The sequence below is a fragment of the Siniperca chuatsi genome, linkage group LG21, assembly GCF_020085105.1.
Source record: "Siniperca chuatsi isolate FFG_IHB_CAS linkage group LG21, ASM2008510v1, whole genome shotgun sequence".
Taxonomy (NCBI): Eukaryota; Metazoa; Chordata; class Actinopteri; order Centrarchiformes; family Sinipercidae; genus Siniperca; species Siniperca chuatsi.
In genome coordinates, this window is record NC_058062.1 from 15,448,734 (window position 1) to 15,470,171 (window position 21,438).

Here is a 21,438-nt window from a genome sequence, read left to right on the forward strand (position 1 = left end):
TAACAATGAATAAATAAACAGACAATTCCCTGTTTTCTAATGTATGTGCAGCTTTAAGTCAGAACTAAAAGTTAGTTTGGAAATCAGTATGTCAACTGCAAATGATAAAATCCTATGCTGAATTGCTTTAACTTGCAAGGGCACATTTAGTCACAAGCAACAGATGTGTGTACGTTATATACAAAAAACATTACAAATTATATGTAACATTCATTTAATGTAGATTGTAACACAAAAAGTATTTATCTGCTTCATTTACATTATGTCATACAAGTGCAGACAGACCACTGTTAAGGTAGCACACATACCCATAGTCTTGTATTACAATTTGAAAAGGCTTTATTTGGCATGTGCAACATTAGTATTTAATGAAATATTCTGTGGAATTCATGATATTGAGGTAAGTAGCATTCCTCTCAAAAATAGTGTAACTTTACAGCTCCATGTTTAGGAATGTTCTGTTTTGGTCTTAATATTTGGGATTTTACAGGGTTATGTGGAATTTAGGACCATATTAAAAGGCCCAGTGTTTATTGTGGCGATGACCTGCTGCTGTATACAGACACACAACCAATGCAAGAGAATGGACTCTACGTCTCACTCCTGCACAAACAAAGCACTCAGTTAGCTATGAAATGCTGAATGGCCAGAGCAGTGAGTACTGAAGAAATACTTACTGTTAGGACACTGAGTGCTCCAGTCCCATAGGTAAAGACTATTCTGTACTACAGGAGTCTTTTACTTGTATATATAGTTTTCACCATGTAGTGCAACCTCCTACACTGGGTCTGGATTACAATAAAGTATGCACCTTAATGCACACATGCTTTAGCACATACAAACTGATCGACCTTTATGATGACATGAGAGTCTGAGTAATTATTAGGGTGTCACCATTGTCCAATTCTGAAAGGTGATGTGACAGATAGGGTCTTTAAAGTAGTCACTTACTATAGCAGACAGCTGTGTCTAATTTGTGGTTGACAGTCTGTAAGAAACAGGTAACGAGACATCAAATATACACAGACACATGGGACAGGGTAGGATTCAGCCGTTTTTCGCTCAGAGTTTAGCCATCAATGTCCCAGCTGAAGAGGTGGTGTTTCACCAACATATCCTGCACTCCCTCTTTCAGTGGTCTCTGCTCCTTCTCCTGGAAAAGACAGGAATGGTCAAGACAAAATCAACACTACACCAGAGAGGGCAGTTCCACTAATTTAAAGAACACATTTTGTTATTGACAGCTGATACAAAACTTGCTGATATCATATCTGACCAGACTTCAGTCAGTGATTTACAATTTGAATATACAAAAAGCAATGGGTTTTTGCTATATGGTGACTATTGACACCACTGCATTTACTGAAGAACTGATAAATGGTGATTAACAATTATAGCCGCAGAGACTCAAATGCAGTGAAAAGTACTGAATGGGCATAAGCAACTTGAAGCAATTCTAAGACAGACTTAATTCTCTTCTCAAATTTATACCTCACTTTTTCAAAAGATCAAATAAAAAAAGATATTCAAGTTTGGGTGAAGAAGACAAACAGAGTGAGTTGATTTGTGTGATAGGGTAACGGTATTAAATCAGCAGATAAGTAAACTAGTAACTAATGACTATACTAAATCATCTATAGTCTCATGTGACGTGTTACCTAGAGGTCCCAACTAAAGAGGTGATGCTGAACCAGCACATCCATAACTTCTGCTTTCAGAATATCAGGCTTCTGAAACAGCATAAAATCAAAATGTTTTTTCTCCCCTGAATACTAATATGTTGTCTTTGAACAGTAAGACGTGCTTAATACTGCTCTATATGGGGATGCTGTGGTAATCTTCTTGTCTCACCTCTTTCTTGTCAGGTAGCTCACAATCTTGGGAGAGGCTGAAGGCAAATTTTGATAGGACCCTAAGGAAACAACAACAGTAGACTGGTCATTGTTTGTTTCATTGGTCCGATCATGTGTCCATATTGATACACAACTTCCCTTTTTAGATATTCAGATATTTGCAAACTACTGGATTATGTGTGGTAAATGTGGAAGATAGTGGGTGGATAAGATACAGTACAGTTAATATTGCTATTCAGGAATTCAGTACTGAGTTTGTGAGCAGCTTATCCTATCCTATCCATTTAATCATTCCTGATTTGTTTGCTTGAAGTTTCCACAGTCAACCACTTTGAATGCTCTAGCTGAGATTTTAATGTCTAAATCTGAGATACAAAGAATCAAGACAGGCTGTAATTTTAAAGTAAAGTTTTTCTTACCTGAGCTCACACTTGATCTGTACCCATCCGGGACTGCGAAGGAATGACCATGGATGATACCATTTTTCTACAGCAGCCATGCTGGAGCACAACACCTCCAACCATAGGTGCAGCACCTGCTCACTGGTGGGGTAGACACATGAGATACCATATACAGACTGACTGTGATGATTTCAATTCTGTGTGTGTGTGTGTCAGTCTTGAAAACTTACTTGAGGCCGACACAGACAAGAGACCTAAACTTGACATCCATTTGAGCATGTGCCGAGTCGTGGCTCATGTTTACTGACTGCACCGCCTGGGAAAAGCAGATAGAGGGCGCTCATGCACTTCCTACTAACATTCATTCCTTCCGGCAGAATTTACAGACATGGCTAGGCCTCACAAGACAGACACTACTTTAAAGAAACACTTATTGATGGAAGTTGGGACATGTCCATAAAATAATTGAAAATATTTTACTCTTGCCTTAAGGCTGCACATTCAGCTCAATAAAATTACAGGTTTTTTTTGTTTTGTTTTTTTACACACTGATTAAATGCGTACTTACTCTGTACAGCAGCTCCTCTGGTGTTAACACTTTCCCATCTTCATCTAACCTGGTAAATACCAGAAGAGAATGGCTGTTACCTTATAATGCTGGCGTACACATTGAAAGTAGATTTCTCATTCCTCTGCCAAAACACACATCACACTTTTCAGAACATTTAGGTTCTTACTGACGGTAAATATCTAATTTGTTTCCCATTCCAAGTTTTTTTGGGGGGGTGACGTTTGGAGGATCTAGTCCTCAAAACACTTAAATGTTAATTTTTATTTATTTTTGCTTTAACAGATTATAATCCCCCACACCCATGTTATATGTTCATGAAGAGAGAGTTTGACAAAACAAATGAAAACACAATGACAGTTTTACCTGTAGGTTTTACACAGCACCAGTCTGGAGTAGACCGAGTTGAAGTCTCTCTCTACCTCTCTACTGGCCGCCTGACAGAAAACCAGAAGACAAAGAACAATAGGCCTATGGTGAATTTGATACAATACCTTTGTGCAATATGGTGCCATTTGGAATTTAAATAAAGCTCTCCTACCTCTTCTATGAATAACCAAGGGTGACAAGGCCCTCCCAGTATAGATGTTTTCTTGAGACCGTGCTGAAAGATGGCCTTTAGGGCCGGACACAGTGTACCCCTGGCCAAGTCTGTCACTGCCTCTGTCACAGAGTCATCACCTGCTAATGAATACTGGGGGCAGATACAAAATCACCAATCACTGTTTAGGACACTATAAATTAATAATCAGGATACTGGAAAGGGAACATGCGGAAACAAAGATGAAAACTGACAAATATCACATCAACTGGACATTCTAAGGAACATCTTCTGGGTAAATCAAAGTCGGCATTGAAACACTTAAGCCTTATAAAGCGGATAATTTACTGCTTCCACACCTCTTTGCTTCTTTCATCTAGGATCTCCACAAACTTTGCCGGAAACCAACCTGTTACAAAGAGCCAGAGAAAATTTCTGTCAAACGAGCTGTAAGACAGATTAAAGAAAAACCAATTATCTAGAAGGCAACATTGGGTGTTGAAAAATAAGAAAAGCACAGACCTCTAAGGCCATTGAGCTCTCCAACCCAACAGTGTTCATCCTTCTGTGAGATGATCTGAAAAAGAAAAGATAAAAATAGAGTGGGATAAGAATCAGAGGTATGTACAGTGTGTGTACAAGAAGCAGTTATATTTGTGTGCGTCTGTCTAAGTCATGACTCACAGTGATGATGTCATTCTTCCTGAAGCCCAGTTCATCGTCATCATGTCGCTCAAAGTCCAGCAAAGCCTTTGCCCGTCTCCGTCTGGTGCGAGACACCACAAGAAAGTTTTCATGATCCCGCTGGTGGCTCTCCATGGAGTAGTCAGGAGTCAGGTCCTAGAGAGACAAGATGGGAGAAGTCAGGTCAAAATGAATGGCGGATCTATACCGAATGCTACAATTTGATGGTATTACAATATTAAATTTAGGACTAAAGCATTTAGTCTGAAATGCCAGCAAATGAAGGGATGTCTCCTTTAATGCTCCTCTTATTTTGGTTGATTCATAGTCCACAACAGGACATAAACCACACTGTTCCTGTGTTGCCGTGTGTGAACTCACAGTGCTAGAGAGACGTGGGTCAAGACAGTGGAAGTGCTCTGCTGTGCGGGTTATGGCCTCTCGCAGGGCTGCCACCAGCTCTGTCTGCTTAATGTTCTTGGATTTCAGGGCATCTGCCTCATCTTCCCCAAACAGCAGGGAGCTCAGGGTGGACTTCCTGCGCAGCGACTGTCTCCTCACCACCTGAACATATACAAATTATTATTTTTTTTTTCTACTATTTTTTACTAAAAGCTGAAGAATGGACATATACAGCTCCTAATCTGTCCAACCACATGACTGCATAGCTAAAACACAAACTTCACACTGGTCATTTAGTCTGACTAAAAAAAAAATGTAAAAATTAAAAAAAAAAAAAAAAAGATATTTCAGCACACTAACTTTGCAAAGACTACAACTTACCTTGTTGAGATTGGTGTTGAGATTGGTGTTGTTTCCATTGTTGAGCTGTGCCTGTTCATTTAGAATGTAGGCTAGGTGCTTATGTCGGTAGGCTTCCAGCGTTTCCTGGGATAGTGTCCCTGCTAGCCTCATAGCCTCCCCGAGAACTGCAGGCCCATCTCTCAGCTGGCTTGGCAAGTCCGACAGAGTATTAAAAATGGATGCAGAGTTCTCAGATGATATGAGCTCCTGCTCCTGGGGTAGGAGAGTAAATTTCACAAGGATTAATACTCAACATATACAGTTTTTGTCAATAGTAGGAGTAGCCGGTGAATAGCTGGTGTGGGATGCCTTCTAGCTATAGTAGTGTATAATGTCTGTTGGCATTAATTGCTTTAACATGACCATTTGGATAACGAGAAATGATCATAATCTTCTTCTATCCAAGAAAATCAAATAGGTGACTGCACACACAGAGTTACTGGAATAATAAAATAACTCTAAAGCATCTCAGCACTAAGCGAACTGTATCAGGGAGTCAAGACTCGTGAAATAGGTGGTCTAGTGGAAATACCTTGATCTTGAGCATGCCCAGGGTGACCTGAAAGAGCACCAATGAGCCCTGGTAGAAGAGCAGGTCCCAGATCCTAAGGAGCAGACGGATGTCCACCACACTTGCAAATGATGTCAGGAACCAATGCAGTGTGATAAGCGACAACTCTGGATGTATAAGAAGGAGGGGGTTACATACTGTATACTAGATATAGTTTATACTCATTTGATACACCGATTGATCCAGAAGATGTTAGTCAGCAACAAAAAAAGGTTTCATCTAACAATTCTCATATTTTTTTTAATTAATGCACACTAGAAGGCTGAAAGGTGGTGGGTAATCTAATGTTCATCGAAAGCCCATGATGTGACCCCATGCACTACACACTCACCATCTTTCTTAATACCCATCCTTACCTATGTCATGCTCCTGCAGAAGGCGGTCGAGGGCTGGCAGGTACTGAACAATGAGCTGGCGGAGAACCCTCTGGTCCGTTTGGACGCCCAGCAAAGTGGAGGAAAAGTAAGACGGAGGAAGGAGGTCTTCAATCAGGGCACACATCATCCATAGTGCATCCTCCTCCTCAAGAAAGAGCAGCAGACAGGAAGCCACCTGGAGGGGGGGTTTAAGACATAGGTGTGGAGAACAGACAATGAAAAGGGAAGCAGGGAAGATGGACAAGGTAAGAAGACAGCCAAGAGCAGAATGCAAGGATGAGGTAAATGTGAAGTAGGTGCAACTACAAGTGTGTGTGCATTTATATGCGTGTTGAGTCAGTTGACTGGTGTGTATGTATGCGTTCTCACCATGCCAGTGCCCTGACAGTACCCAATGTCTGGGTAGAGCCAGGCCAGGCTCCTCAGGACCCGTCTCAGCCTCGGCACTCCAACACTGGTCAGACTACTGAAACACGCATTGGTTGGCATAGTCCGTAACAGGTCCTTCTCTATCTGAGGGACAGAGATTAACAAGGAACAATCACATCATGATTACAAAAGAACATCAGGAGAGGTTGTCCATGTACTGTGACATCATGTGCATAACCCTCTAAAAAGGTCTACAGCAGATTAATAGCTGCTTCATTCATGTGTTTTGGGGCTATGCAGAATTTATGGAATCTATGCAAAAGTGTATAATATTTAAATATGCTAATGGGGATTATTTGATTCCATTTAAGTAGTTGTTTCCAATTATTTATAAATGAAAAATTATTCATGCATGTTCTCAAGAAGTACTATGCTCGGTAGGATAACTGCAATGGGATTGTGTTTGTACAGTAGCTAGGGATTTTACCTGTTTAGCTGTGGAGGTGTCATCATTGGAACTGTTCTTAATGATTTCTCTGTAAGAGATCTCAGAGGTCCTCTTCTTCTGCAGTGCTCCAGACAGACGCATCCATAGCTAACAGACAAAACATCTTTAAAGTGCAAAAGCTTGTTTTGTGACTTTGGAGATAACTAATAAATACAAATACTCTATGGCAACTGTAGCATTCCAGTGACAAGAAGTTTTAACTATTTATCTATTCACTTTTTATTTTGTTTTACATAAAAAATTGAATAGCTATCTTGGGCAGTATTTTAGCCCAATGTGTACCATTGATCAATGACACATATAGTTCTTCCACGCAGAGCAAGACTACCTACCTGTGGCCTCATGCTGTGAGGTATGCCACCTAGCACCAGGGAACGCAGACGCTCAGAGCGTGGAAGAACGGGATCAATGAGCTCCCAGGTCAGGTCACCCACTGTGTGGTTGTGGGTGAACTCCAAGTGGGCTTGCCAGCGCAATCGCTGCTGGGGGTCTTCCCGTTGGGGTGAGCCTTCAGTGCCCAGCCAGGACCTGGGCTTCCTACCATCTGAGTGAGGAGAGAGTAATATATCAGGATTTAGTAGTGTTTGTGTTCTTTGTAATCATGATATAAACATAAGTAAGCACCATGCCACCTCTTGAATTGAAGAGGCTGGAATATCAGACAATGATAGCAAGTACAATTGTAATGTATAATAGGGACATGGAACGAAAGGAGAAGAAATTTTTCAAGCGAGAACACACGAGGAAATAAAGTCATGAGGCAAGTAAGAGGGGAAGTGTCTGGATAAGTGGTTAAATAACAAAGCCAAAAATAGAACTCCCTTAATGGGAGACATACACTGTACTCCTAGCAGTTGACCGTTTGTTATGCGCATGTTAACTGTTAAGCAAAAATAACAGCAAACAATCAGCTGAATGCGGAAAATATACTGCTGACAGACAAAATATTGGATCATTTAAGCAGAGAAAACAGCCTTCTGAACCACTACACTAGAACAGGCCTTGAACAAAATAAACAAAAAAATCTGTTTAAAGTGGTACAAACATATTTTTCCAAAAAAACAAAAAACACTTAGTTGCAGTCATAACTCTGAGACTCCGGATCAATGTGTGTACATAATGTAGCCATGGTGCCCAGATATGAAGATTTCCATTTATGTTTCTTGACTGGTATTCAGGAATTTTACCAGTGTGTAAAAAATGGAGTGAGGACAGAAGAAATGGGCACATGTGAGTGAACACAGTACCTTCAGTTTCCACTCTGAAGCCAAACTCATCATATTGGAGTTCAGGCTGTTCTGAGGGGTCTTTCTGTAGAGACAACATAACACATACATACATTCATTCATTACATTTCATTAGTAGAGGAGAGAGGAAAGGTGACTGTGAAAGACCCTGCTGAAGATGGATGGCCTCAGCAGCTTTTCTGAGCATTTTAAATGTCAGTTAACACAGCAGATCAGATGTCTCAGTGTCAGAATCAGCTTTACTGGGCAAGTATGTGTACACATACAAAGAATTCTCAGTTTTTTTTGTTGCTCTCAATGTACTTAGACATACAGCTAGAACAAGGACAACAAAGCTGAAAAAAGGTAAACAAACATTTAACTGTTCTGTACATACAAGTAGGTGAGGAGTGTCACATGAGAACAAAGCTCCTGTGGCATTTTTTTCCTTATATTCTGTCACGCTACGCAGATACGTCATAACTTGTTATATTATTTTCTGCTGTTATGTTATTTAGAGTCGACATGTTTTATATGAGCATTTTTTCTCGTTCCAAAATTGTCACTCTTTTCATTCTCCATTCATTGTTTTCACAAACATATGATGTCACATCCTCACTTGATGGTACTTGGCCAAAATGTCCTGGGGCCACATGCTTGGGGTGAGAGCAGAGAATGGCCCACCAGGGGCTGGTGTGTAGGTACCTAAAACAGAGACAAATTCATATATTAGAAAACAAGTTACGTATTTAAATACTGTTCTATGAATTCTGGATGACCGCCAGAGGCAGTGCTTAACACTGGATGTTATCTGTCTCGTGCATGCACAGGTCGAGTATTTAATATCAACAAAGTCACATGTGACCTGGGATGACGTAGGGCATAGTGTATATAAGCCCACATCATCATGAAAGATGTCCCTACAGAATCTTCGACAAGATTCCAAGTGACAAAGTCATCCAGAATTCATAGAACCGTAGTTACATACGTAACTCTCGTTTTATTTCATTCTTCCTGACCGCCAGAATCAGTGCTGAACACTGGATGACTATTACCAACATAGTCACGAGGAATCCCACCTTACCAGGAACGGCCTGAGGGCTCATGAAAGATAGCTGCTGCTACTGCATGGGGAGCAGTGACATTGACCCTGTAAAAAACAGGCAAAGGTGCACGGTGTAGCCCAGGTGGCCGCAGCGCAAATCTCAATCAGAGGCACCCCCCTATCGTGTTGCCCAGGAAGTGGAGACACTCCTGGTGGAGTGGTCCCTGATATTAAGAGGCAAACGCAGTCCTCTTGACCTGTATGCCTCCACAATTACCTCAACAATCCACCTGGAAAGCCTCTGTTTGGACAGGGCGTGCCCTTTCCTATGGCACCCATAACAGAGAAACAGGTTATCAGAGTGGCGAAAGCCAGCAGTTGCCGTTATAAAATGCCTCAAGGCCCTCACTGGTCAGAGCAGATTAGCTTCCTCATCCTGTAGGCATGAGCAGTCATAAGCTGCCAGCTCAATGACCTGATTAAAGTGGGCTGGAGCCAACCTCTCTGGGGAAAAATTACGAGTTAGGCCAAAGTGCCACCCCTGTGCCCGAGACCTGAGCCTGAGTCTTCAAAGGGTCCCTGTTCTGTGGAAGACATCTTGCCTCGTTCCTGTGCCGAAGACGCCGCGTCCCAGTGGCTACAAGGACTACAGACCAGTGGCACTGACCTCCCACATAATGAAGACCCTGGAGAGACTGGTGCTGGAACAGCTGCGGCCCATGATCAGACCCCTCCTGGACCCCCTTCAGTTCGCCTACCAGCCCCGGCTGGGAGTTGAGGATGCCATCATCTTCCTGCTGAACTGCATCCACGCCCACCTGGACTGTGTTTCAGACACTGGGGCCCCTCAGGGGACTGTCCTCTCTGCCTTCCTCTTCACCATCTACACCACAGACTTCAGCTACCACACAGAGTCCTGTCACCTTCAGAAGTTTTCTGATGACTCTGCTGTCTCAGTACAGGGCTGTGGTGGGGAACTTTGTCTCATGGTGTGAGCAGAACCATCTGCCGCTCAATGCAACAAAGTCTAAGGAGCTGGTTGTGGATCTACAGAGGGCCAAGGCACCAGTGACCCCGGTTTCCATCCAGGGGGTCAGTGTGGACATTGTAGAGGATTACAAGTACCTGGGAGTACACATGGACAAACTACATGCCATCTTGTACAGTGTCTCCCACCCGCTCCATGACGTGCTGGTCAAACAAAGGAGTACCTTCAGCGAAAGACTCATCCTCCCCAAAAGCACCACAGGAAGTCATTCCTGCCTGTGGCCATCAAACTCTTTAACTCCTCCCTCTAAGTGTTAGTCTGTATGACCCTAAGTCACTAAACTGGACATTGATCATTAACATCTCTGCAATACTTGACATAATTGTGCAATATTCTGTGTTAATACTGCTGTGCAATATACTCTTTTCAGTTTAAAATTCCCTATTTATTGATATTTATTCATACCTCTATTACTGCTGTGCAATATCCTACATCTCATTATAATCTTAATAAGCTACACTTTTCACAGTTCATGCACTATTACTTTATACCGTATTATTATCATCAACCGGTAAACCCACTTTGTACTTCACACTTATTTTAATTTTATACTTATACCTACTTGGTACTTAATCTATTTTCTGACCTGTATTATAGTGTATTATATTTTTGCTAGTACTTCTATTCCTGTGTGCACTGACGTGATAGTGAGTTAATGTAACAAAAGATTTTCCCCTCAGGGATCAATAAAGTATTTCTGATTCTGATTAATGGGCTTTGCATAAAATGATGTTGACTTTGGAATTTAGCTCCTCCACACAGAGTAACTTTGAAACCAAATATAGTTTTTGTCACACTTTAAGCAATATTAGATACCTGCTGCTGTAGCAGACGAGTTTCCCCTCGGGGATCAATAAAGTATTTCTGATTCTGATATAGCTTAGAGCTAAAGCACATTTATGTGCGCCGTCATTTCCTGTGCTGTCCAGGGCCCCCTCACCTTTCTGTGCTGCCACACTGCCCCGGTCACCAACACCTCCCGATGTGAGGGGATCAAACCCAATGAGATACCCATGGCCAGATATGCCCTGTCTCTCCATGGGTTAGCGTGAGGAGGCAGCAGCTGTACACCCTGACTCTCTTTGATCTGTGCAACCTTGGGTCTAATTGGAGGCCATTGGTCCAAACTTGTCACTGACTTCAACATACCCAACAGCCTGAGAAAAAAGCTGTACTTCAACCACCTGTTCTTCCAAAAATGGCAGAGAAGCTGGAGTATGGCCTCTACTCGCCGTGGAATTGGGGAGTCAAGCATTTAGCATGAGTCCAGGTTTAATCCAATGAACATTTCCCTTTGGCTGGGTATGAGACAACTTTTGGCATAATTGACGATAAGCCCGTGTCACATGACATAGAAGGGCCTTAGTGTCCTCCACTGCCCTTTCCCGGGTTGGAGCACAGATCAGCCATTCATCCAAATATGGGAGGATCTGCATACCATTGGCTTGCATCAGGGCCAGCGCTGCCCACATGCACCTCTAAAAAAGACCTGTGAGGCTAGGGAAAGACCAAATGGGAGCACCTTGAACTGATAGGCCTTGCCTTTGAATGCAAAGCGCAGTTACTGCCTGTGATGTAGCTCTATTGGGATGTAAAAATAATGCATCCTTCAAATCTATGGATGTGAACCAACTTTGACGTGTCACAGCTTGGAGCACATATGCTGTACTTAGCATGTGGAAGGCCAACACCTTCAGAAATTTGTTCAGCCCTGGTAAGTCCAGTATAGGGCAAAACCCACCCTCTTTTTTTTGGTATTAGAAAATAAACTGAGTAGGACCCACCTTGCTGTGTCTGAAGCTCTACTCCTATGGCATCCTTCTCCAGGAGGGTGGATAATTCCTGTCTCAGTGCCTGAGACTTTGTGGGATCTCTGACCGTGGGTCAGTCTGATCCCACTGAAAACTGGGGGCCAGCGTCGGAACTGAAGACTGTACCCTTGGGAGAAGCGTCCGATAGCCGGCCCCAGGCCCTCAGGGCTTGCCCCCCTGGCCCTTTGGGTCCCTGGGGGGCGATAACCAGACCCTGGCCCCTCTGCATCTGAAGCAGCAACCGTGTGGGAGCCTGGCAGCAGTGATCAGGCTGCTCAAAGTATTGCGAGGTCGGTGGGTAGCCACCAGGATGAGCTGGTAGCTGAGGGCAACTAGTGCCACAACCTTGTGGCCGCTATCGCAGTACGGTGTAGGTCCCCGAAGGCTATCAAACTGCTGCCCAGTCTGGTTTGCCTGGATTCCTGCTCCAAGACCTGCTGCACTGCTGGGCCAAACAGCTCCCCCGGAAATACGGGGAGAATGCGGAGAGCCCACCGTCCTGGCTCCAAAAGTGGGCATTGGGAAAACCATACATACATAAGCCTGTAGCTGTAAGTCGGCTATCTTCTTCCTTTAATTCAACCTGCATTCGCGGACTACCTACGAGAACATACAAGGGACATCTTTCATGATGACATGGACTGATATACGCTACGCCCTACATCATCCTAGGTCACATGTGACTTTGTTGCTATTAAATACTCAACCTGGTCGTGCGCGAGATGGATAACATCCATTGTTAAGCACTGCCTCTGGCGGTCAGGAAGAATAAAATAGAACTGGTACTTAAACAGAAAATATGATACATACTATAAGGGAATTTTGAGAATAACAAAGCAAGTTGAAAACACAAATGAAACATCAAAATATATCCAAAGTACAGAGTAAAGCATTCATTCCTGTGATAAAATCGAACACAATTAATCAAATATTAACTATTCGTGTTATTTCAGCAATCCAAGGTCAGTGTGTATTTGTGGACATGAATAAGTCTTGCTGAGAACCAGAAACAAATTTCCTCTCTTCAAATTGAGAGCTATTCCCCACTGTTGAAAGCCACATTCATACAAATCTTTACCTGACATTTTGTTGGTAGAATGGCTTCTATATGCAAATACCGCAGTCACTCTGGAAAAAGGAGGTCAGCAGATAGTACTTGCTCTGTAAAAAAAAAGGACAAACAGAGGAAGAGAAAAGGTTGGTAGTTCAATTCCAAGACCAAAAAAGCAACAGGAAGTGTCCTGGAGAAAGACACTGAACCTCAAACTGCTTCAGATGTCAGTGCTCCATGTGTTTGTGGGTGAATCTGAGACATACTGTAGCACAGTGTCTCTTCTTATGGCCATGTGACTGCTGTACTTATGAGAGGCTAATTACTTCACTGAACTTTGTGTGTGTGTGTGTGTGTGTGTGTGTGCTCTATTTTAGACAGTACAGGTCCTGGGGCAAATTTAACAAACATTCTGTTAGAATATACAAAGAGCTTTTAACTAGAAATTCATCACAAAGAGTCTACTAACTGTTAACTTTTTTTCCCCCCATTCAGTGAACAGCTTTTTCTTTATGGAGGATTCCATCTTATTTTTTGTTGGGAAGGTCTTATGCATCACAACTGTGGCAATTTTCTTAATATGGCTCTAAAACAAAGGCCCTGACAACAACTTCTATTGTACACTAAACCTACGAGGGATACATAGGTGGACAACAGACAACAGATGCATGTTGTTCTACTGGCTAGTTCATAATCACATAATCTTGACCATAGTTATTTTTATTTGCATGGTCCTTGTACTGTATTTGATAGCATGCTTCTTTATTGTTAGTATGTTTTTATTTTGTCACATCTCCTTTAAAAACTAATTTTACTGCAAGACAAACCCAAAGGAAACTATTCAAATGACTAATTTAAGAAAATTCAGTGCAATTAATTAAAACAGCAATTAAGTAATAATGAAGTAGGAAAATTACCATTTAAAAACCTTTTACAGCACTGCTGAGCCAATCACCATCACCTATTCTCACTGCCCTAGCAATTTTGGTTGTGGTTATGCCAATAAAAAGGACTATCTCAAGTCAGCCAACACTTGGAGAATGCTTGAAATGAATGGAAAAAACAACAACAAAAACAACACACACACACACCCCAACAGGTTTATACTCTCTTCTGTCAGTATCCATCTGTCTGCAGGCGTTCAGCAGGTATAGCACCTACAGAGTTTTTCAACATATAAATAAAATGGAAAAGTTTCCCTGTATTTAGTTTTTTCATTCACGCAATTTCAGCTCAGCCTATTGGCTTACAGGTATTATACACTTAAATGACGATTTAATTTAATATAATTGCAGAACACATATTAAAGCTGGAAATCGAAGCCTAAGAATGCAGATCCAAAATACCCACAACAAATGTGCTGCTGTCCAAATATGTTTTGAGCACACAGAATAATCACCAATCCCCTGATTATTGGATAGTCACTAGCAATTCAATTAAGCCATTGAGTAGGGGGAAGGAATTTGGGTGCTTATAACGTCATGACATCTTGCTTTCACATTCATATTAAGTATCCTGAGAGGGGACACTATTTGGAATGTAAGCACCAATAAACCACGCACAAACATATATAGACAACAGTACAACAACCATAACCTGCAAAAGACGGCTCACCACCAGCATGCAAACACCCTGCCAAAATGATTCATTCCAGCAGCAGGCTTGCGGCATCTGAAGAGGGATTTAGGACTTAAGAGAGATGAGAAATCAATTTGAGGTTTGGAGGATGGCCAAGTACTTTTAGGCTAGCTTTGTGTGTAGCTCAGGGGAGTACTGGGATTTGGAGCTGCTCCCTTACAAGAACACTGACAGTTTAATCACCTACCAAGAAAACCAACACGACCACTCCTGCAAATTGTTGCACATATTGGACAATCTAATTCTGCTGCAGAAGGAAGCAAAAGTTGGACCTGAAACGATTAAATAACTAGGCTAATCAATTAGTCAATCAAAATAAATATAATCAGCAACTATTTTGATAGTCAATTGTCAAAATAGTAAAGAGAAAGTAAGTTATGATCCTTACTGCAAAGATTGATGGCTAATCTGTAAAATTGTAAACAACTAGGTTCTTTATAATGTGATGGATCTGAAGTAGCTAGTTGTGGGTATCAGCTGTTACTGTGGCTGATGTTAACCTGGAGTAAAGAGGATCACCCATTTGACAATTTTATATTATGTCAAGAATAGAGGCCAACCAGTATTATCTGCAGACATTGGGCTAACACAGATACAGCAGGTAAAATAAGTATTGAACATGTCACCATTTTTCTCAGTAAATATTTTTCTAAAAGGTGCTATTGACATGAAATGTTCACCAGATGTTGGTACACATGCAAAGAAATCAAACCATAGATGTCCATAAATTAAGTTATGTGTTATAATGTTAAATGACACAGGGAAAAAGTATTGAACACATGAAGAAAGGGAGGTGCAAAAAGGCATGGAATGCCAAGACAATCAGTAATTAGAAAGCAATCCTGCCCCTTGTCAGTGCAAATTAATATCAGCTGGTTCAGTCCCAACTGATGGCCTATAAAAAGGTGTCTCATTACCAAGATGTCACAGAAGAAATATCTCATGATGGGTAAAAGCAAAGAGCTCTCTCAAGACCTTTGCAACCTTATTGTTGCAAAACATACTGATGACATTGGTTACAGAAGGATTTCAAAACTTCTGAATGTTCCAGTGAGCACTGTCCATAATCCGGAAGTGAAAAGAACAATTATTTCACCATAAACCGGCCACGACCAGGTGTTCCTCACAAGATGTCTGACAGAGGAGTGAAAAGAATTATCATAAGAGTTGTTCAAGAGCCAAGGACCACTTGTGGACAGCTTCAGAAGGACCTGGAATTAGCAGGTACAATTGTTTGAAAGAAAACGCTAAGTAATGCACTCAACCGCTATGGCCTGTATGCGCGCTCACCACCCAAGACTCCATTACTGAAGAAAAAATCATGTTGAAGCTTGTTTAAAGTTTTCTGCACAACATTTGGACAAGCCTGTGACATCCTGAGAGAATCCAGTCTGGTCAGATGAGACCAAAATTGAACTCTTTGGATGCCATAATACACACCATGTTTGAAGGAGAAATGGCACTGCACATCACCCCCAAAACACCATACCAACAGTGAAGTTTGAAGGTGGAAACGTCATGGTGTGGGGCTGTTTTTTAGCATACAGTACTGGAAAACTTCATATAATTAAAGGAAGGATGAATGGAAAAATGTACAGACACATTCTTGATAAAAATTTGCTGCCATCTACCAGGATGATGAAGATGAAACGACATTTCAGCAAGACAATGATCCCAAACACACAGCCAAGGAAACTCTCAGTTGGTTTCAGAGAAAGAAAATAAAGCTGCTAGAATGGCCCAGCCAATCACCTGGCTTGAATCCAATTGAAAATCTATGGAAAGAACTAAAGATCAGAGTTCATAGAAGAGGCCCACAGAACCTTCAAGATTTGAAGACTGTTTGTGTGGAAGATGGGCCAAAATCACACTTTAGCAATGCATGCAACTCGTTTCTCCATACAGGAGGCGTCTTGAAGCAGTCATTACCAACAAAGGCTTTTCTACAAAGTATTAAATTAATTTCAGTAAGCGTGTTCAATACTTTTTCCCTGTGTCATTTAACATTATTAAACATAACTTAATTTATGGACATCTATGGTTAGATTTCTTTGCATGTGTGGATTGCATGGGTTGTTACCAACATCTGGTGAACATTTCATGTCAATAGCACCTTTAGAAATATATTTACTGAGAAACATGGTGCCGTGTTCAATACTTATTTTACCTGCTGTATATCATATTGGGTATATGTTGGCAGATATGGGAAAATAAATTGCAGCACATTGTTTTTTGTGTTCTCATTACTGCATCATTTTTAAAAATTATATTATTTACATTTTCAAATTTTAACCAGTATTGTTCAAGTTTAAAATTAACTGTCTCACTACATCCTTTATCACAAGTTTTTTTTGTAATGAAATTTCAGGCTTCCTTAGCAAAAATGTGTAAAATAATATCAGCTGAGGTATTATTTTTTTTAAACAATCAAATTCCAATATTAGTATTGAGCTTAAAAGTCCAGTAGCAGAAGACGACTATCAAAATGTGTGTATTTTTCCATACCAGGGCTCAATACTAACTATTAAAAGTGGTTGCCAGGCTGGCAACCAGGCATCAGCTTTTGGTTGCCGAAACGGAAAATTTTTACTCACCTTATATTTTGAGTAATTAAGATACTGTGTAGTTATACATAAGCTTGTTTAAAAGCTTTATTAAAAAGGTAACCAAACAAAATTTTTTGTAGTTTATGTTTTATCTGATACTTAACACTAAAGATTCAAATTCTGTAATTTGTTAATGTGTCCAACCATAATTCCTGGTATACAAAATACCAGCATTCGTTTGTGATGTTGGTGGGCTAGTCGAACTTTTCACCCCACAGTCAAACAACTTAATTTGTTTCGCCATTGTCACTAAAGTTTAAAAAAAAAAAAAAAATTAGCTGTTATTTATGTGTGCCTGTGAGCAGCCTAGGAAGTAATTAATGCAATAGCATGTGAGCACACGTCAGTAAACGCACCAACGCATGTGCAGCGTTATCTGTCTCCAGTTCCGACTGTAATAGCAATATTTAAATATCACTAATACAACAAATATTAAAAAATGATTTATTTTGGGGTGCACGTTTTGCTGTCCTTGTTTTTTATATGTTAAAAAGTAGGGGCGTCACGATTTTCCAAATCCATGATTCGATTTCAACTTTTTTTTCCCAGCACTGACAACTATGCCATTGTTAGACTATCGTCGGTTTCAGTACAAAAGTTCTCTGCTCAGTCGAGACTTTCTTGGTTTCCACAATTACTCCGCAGAATTGGAGTTCCGAGAATTTAGACAGAGTGAAACCTCTCTCCAGAGTCGCAGCTTTGTCATTTGCCTCAGAAAGTCCGGCGTTACCTCCTGTACTCCGGTCCAGACGAGGCGGCAGGCTCCCGGGAATTGACGGCCCGGACGATGAACTGATGGCTAGTGGGTAAATGGCGTGGTGGGTGAAGAGAAGACGGATCCGGACTATAAGGACAAGCGGTCTAACAAACGGCGGAATTTTTTGATGTGCTGCCAGGTGTTGGCAGGCGAGCGGCGGACACCCTCGGACGGTCTGACCACTTCCTTGTGTGTGTCCCTGGGTGTCTTGAAAAGTGCAGCTGCAGGCTACCAGTAAGCTATGCTGTGTCTCTTTGAAGTATTGTGCCACTGATGGCAACCAAAGGCCAATCATTTGTTGCCAATCTCTCAAAATTGTTGCCAATGGCAACCTGGCAACCATTACTGTCGAGCCCTGCATACATACGCATATGAATAAACTCCTCTATCAAGGTCTATGTAATTTTATATGACAATAGCAATATGTACTGTGATATAGTACATTTTCTAGTCAATTGAGAAAGTGCTGATTAAAAAAATGACCAGACAGGACAATCTGTTCATTATCACATTGATATCATCATTTAAATTCATTGATCTACAACATTCCCCACAATGGCCAAATAAACCACAGATATTGAAGGGAGAGCAGTGTATGGTATAGACTGCAAAATCTGACGTGTTAAAAATTTAGAAGAAAATACTTTAGAAATACTTTATTGATCCCCAAGGGGAAACTCTTTCTTTATAGCTGCTCACTATCACGTATCAATATCAAGTATAAAAGCTAAAATAAGTGTAAGTACCAAAGTGGATTTAGAGGTTGATAAGTATGTATGGTATAATACAATGTAATAATAAGTAATAAGTCATAGTGCAATAATGAGTATCAAGTTAAGTGTAGCTTATTAAGATTATTATGAGACTGTGGATATTGCACAGCAGTAATAGAAGTATGAATAAATATCAATAATATAAACTGAAAACAGAATATATTGCACAGGAGTATTAAACAGAGAATATTGCACAATTATTTCAAGTATTGCAGAGATGTTAATGATCAATGTCCAGTTTAATGACTTAGGGTCACATAGACTGACACTTAGAGGGAGGAGTTAAAGAGTTTGATGGCCACAGGCAGGAATGACTTCCTGTGGCACTCTGTGGTGCATTTTGGGGGATGAGTCTTCCACTGAAGGTACTCCTTTGTTTGACCAGCACATCATGGAGTGGGTGGGAGACACTGTCCAAGATGGCATGTAGTTTGGCCAGCATCCTCCTCTCTGACACCACCGACAGAGTCCAGCTCCACCCCCACAATAATTTATATGATCTCACAGCATATATTGTCCGAAACCAATACAGATTAGGTACTCTGATTATAAAGGGTAGTTTACACAATATATGTGTAATACTGGGCGAGAAAGCGTCAACTGATTTTAGATGAAGGACTGATGTTTGGTGTGACATCAAAAACTTGAATGAACTGAATAGAATTGAGGGGGTACTAAAAACCCAGCTTTTGGAAAAACCTATTGGAAAACCCAACTCCATTCATTACAGTTACTGCTGTCGATTGCATGAACGCTCTGGTATAATAATCTTGTTACAGTCATGTACTCCCAAGGATAAAACTGCCAGAAACACCATGAAGAAACCAAATCCCTTTTGGTTACTTAGCAGACGACTTGGCTGGACCTATAATAGGAAGTTTTAACATCTTACTCTGAACACAGTAAGATCTTTTCCATTGAGGTGTGGCTGTGCTCACCTGTGTTTGCACACACTGGTCAACACCCTGCTGCAAGTAAAGCAAAGAGCAACATCCTGCTTTACAGACAGGTGTGTGTGCACGGCAAAACCCTCCCTCTTACAATATTGACGAAAGTTCATATTTTTATAATTGACTTTGTGTTGCCCTGTCAGGCTTCCTACCAGCACCCTCCTTCCGCTTTCCCAAACACCTCCTCCAGTTGTCCCTCATAGTAACCACAACAATGGTGACTCATGTTTCCCTCTCGTGAAGACGCCCACCTACACAGCCATGTATGTCAGAGAATTACTGCCTCATGCCCCGCTCAGTTAGCTTTGGCTGAATAATGATAAGACATTCCTTCGTTCTCTTTGGCAAACTGTGTCTTTACGTCTCTCCCTCTTTGACTGACACACACACACACACAGCCATGCGTCACATCTATCCATTCACAGTCTCTGTTACACACATACGCATGTGCCACTGTGGTGAACAGGAATGTCACTTCCTCAAGAGCAGGGAAATAAGAAAATACTGCAAAACCCCTCCAAACCCACCACTTTCCAGAGAAACGCCATTCTACAGGGGAAAGGAGCTTTCTAATCATTTACAGCTCTGGATCATTCTAGTTTGAAGTATGAAACCAAAGCTTTGATCGTAACAAGCCATAAGACATACAGCAACAAGAGACTCAACTGGATTTGGTATTCGTGGTTAGAGAAAAACAAGGTATAGCAGTATGTGTTAGGGTGTTACATAATGATTTTTGGTTTTTATATAGACTGCAGCATTCATCCGCTTTGGAGGTGTCACTGTTACCGTCAGTTGACCAAGATGGTATGCTGAAAAGTTACCGTTATGCACCGTTGTTCATTAGACCCACACGTGATAAAGCTAAATATCACTTGAGGTGTTGATGACAGTATTCTGCTTACTTGTATGTAAGTGTGCATGCATTATGTCACGATCGTATAAAAAATTTAGTGTTCAGTATTAGCTAAATTAACGTTACGTCAAACCCCAGCTGACGTCAGGTGCAGTCAACATTTGCCATACTTAATTTTTCAATGGCAACACATTTGACATTTGAAATTATACTACACAAGACGTGCAGAACGATAATAACCTATGCCTACGAATTGATAAAACTCTTAACATCCGTCTCAGAGACCAATGTAATGTATTCATTCTGAGTTGTCAGCTGTTAGCTATACATGCTACCTTTCGCTTTTAGCTAACAGTTACATACAACGATGGACAATAGCCTGCTTGTACATCTTACCGTGACATTGTTCTAGTGAAAGCACGCGGTCATAGTTTGTGGCGGACGTGTCTTTTGTCGTTGGAAATGGCTAAACACCATATGCTATGCCATCATTCAAATCGTATTTGCGAATTCCCTGCGTTGTGCACCTGCTCGCGACGTGTAGCTCCGTTGTATCCTTACGCCCTTTAATGTTTTCCCTTTCCATCCTGAGAAGTGTAGTTCCAGATCCCGGAACTACACTTCTCACTGGAAATATCCTTCCGCAAAGGAATACATGACGTAGGAACACGACGTGTTTTTGTTACATTCATTCATAGTTTCCTCGTCCTTTCGCTTATTCATTCCACGCAAAAATCAACCAGTCACGATTCATAACAGTACTAATCATAATGTGAGATAAAATCAGGAGCCCTATCAGACACTTTATCGATGTGTCTGTAGCGTATTTGCTATTTGGAATTTAATAAATGCCTTTTTTAAGAAGACGTGTCCCTAATAAACGGGCAATAAGAGGAAAAAAGCTATATAGGCCTATATCAGTTTTGTTTTATGATCTTTAACATTTCATGGAAATGTTTTTACTTAAAAGTTACATGCTCCAATAAGGTGAAAATAATGTT

The 21,438-nt window shown here is 41.1% G+C and overlaps 1 protein-coding gene across 3 annotated transcripts; it reads right to left on the reverse strand.

Annotated features, from left to right (window-relative positions):
• Nucleotides 1–197: 197 nt before the first annotated feature.
• Nucleotides 198–21,040, reverse strand: sgsm3 (small G protein signaling modulator 3). 3 transcript variants are annotated; one of them, XM_044180447.1, is made up of 22 exons: nucleotides 20,834–21,040; nucleotides 12,885–12,967; nucleotides 8,522–8,607; nucleotides 7,924–7,987; nucleotides 7,009–7,220; nucleotides 6,656–6,763; nucleotides 6,169–6,312; nucleotides 5,779–5,974; nucleotides 5,384–5,529; nucleotides 4,831–5,064; nucleotides 4,429–4,611; nucleotides 4,048–4,203; nucleotides 3,886–3,940; nucleotides 3,723–3,772; nucleotides 3,364–3,516; nucleotides 3,189–3,259; nucleotides 2,823–2,871; nucleotides 2,485–2,570; nucleotides 2,273–2,395; nucleotides 1,852–1,912; nucleotides 1,659–1,730; nucleotides 1,018–1,153 (listed from the first exon to the last, which is right to left on the reverse strand). In XM_044180447.1, exons 2-21 carry the CDS (start codon nucleotides 12,889–12,891, stop codon nucleotides 1,659–1,661), a joined length of 2,256 nt encoding a protein of 751 aa, XP_044036382.1. In that variant the 5' UTR covers nucleotides 12,892–12,967; nucleotides 20,834–21,040; the 3' UTR covers nucleotides 1,018–1,153. The 3 variants fall into 3 exon arrangements, with proteins under 3 accessions (XP_044036380.1, XP_044036381.1, XP_044036382.1); XM_044180445.1 differs by lacking the exon at nucleotides 1,659–1,730 and having other exon boundaries at nucleotides 198–1,153; nucleotides 20,834–21,038; XM_044180446.1 differs by lacking the exons at nucleotides 1,659–1,730; nucleotides 20,834–21,040 and adding an exon at nucleotides 17,832–18,028 and having other exon boundaries at nucleotides 198–1,153.
• Between the last annotated feature and the right edge of the window lie 398 nt (nucleotides 21,041–21,438).

What these genes read in the sequence shown, in the direction of transcription:
- sgsm3 (XM_044180445.1), bottom strand. An exon ending in CTCACAGCATGAGGCCACAG is followed by an intron (nt 6,764 to 7,008) that starts GTAGGTAGTCTT and finishes TTTGTCTGTTAG; the next exon opens with CTATGGATGCGTCTGTCTGG. An exon ending in AGCTACCTGACAAGAAAGAG is followed by an intron (nt 1,154 to 1,851) that starts GTGAGACAAGAA and finishes TGTCTTTTCCAG; the next exon opens with GAGAAGGAGCAGAGACCACT.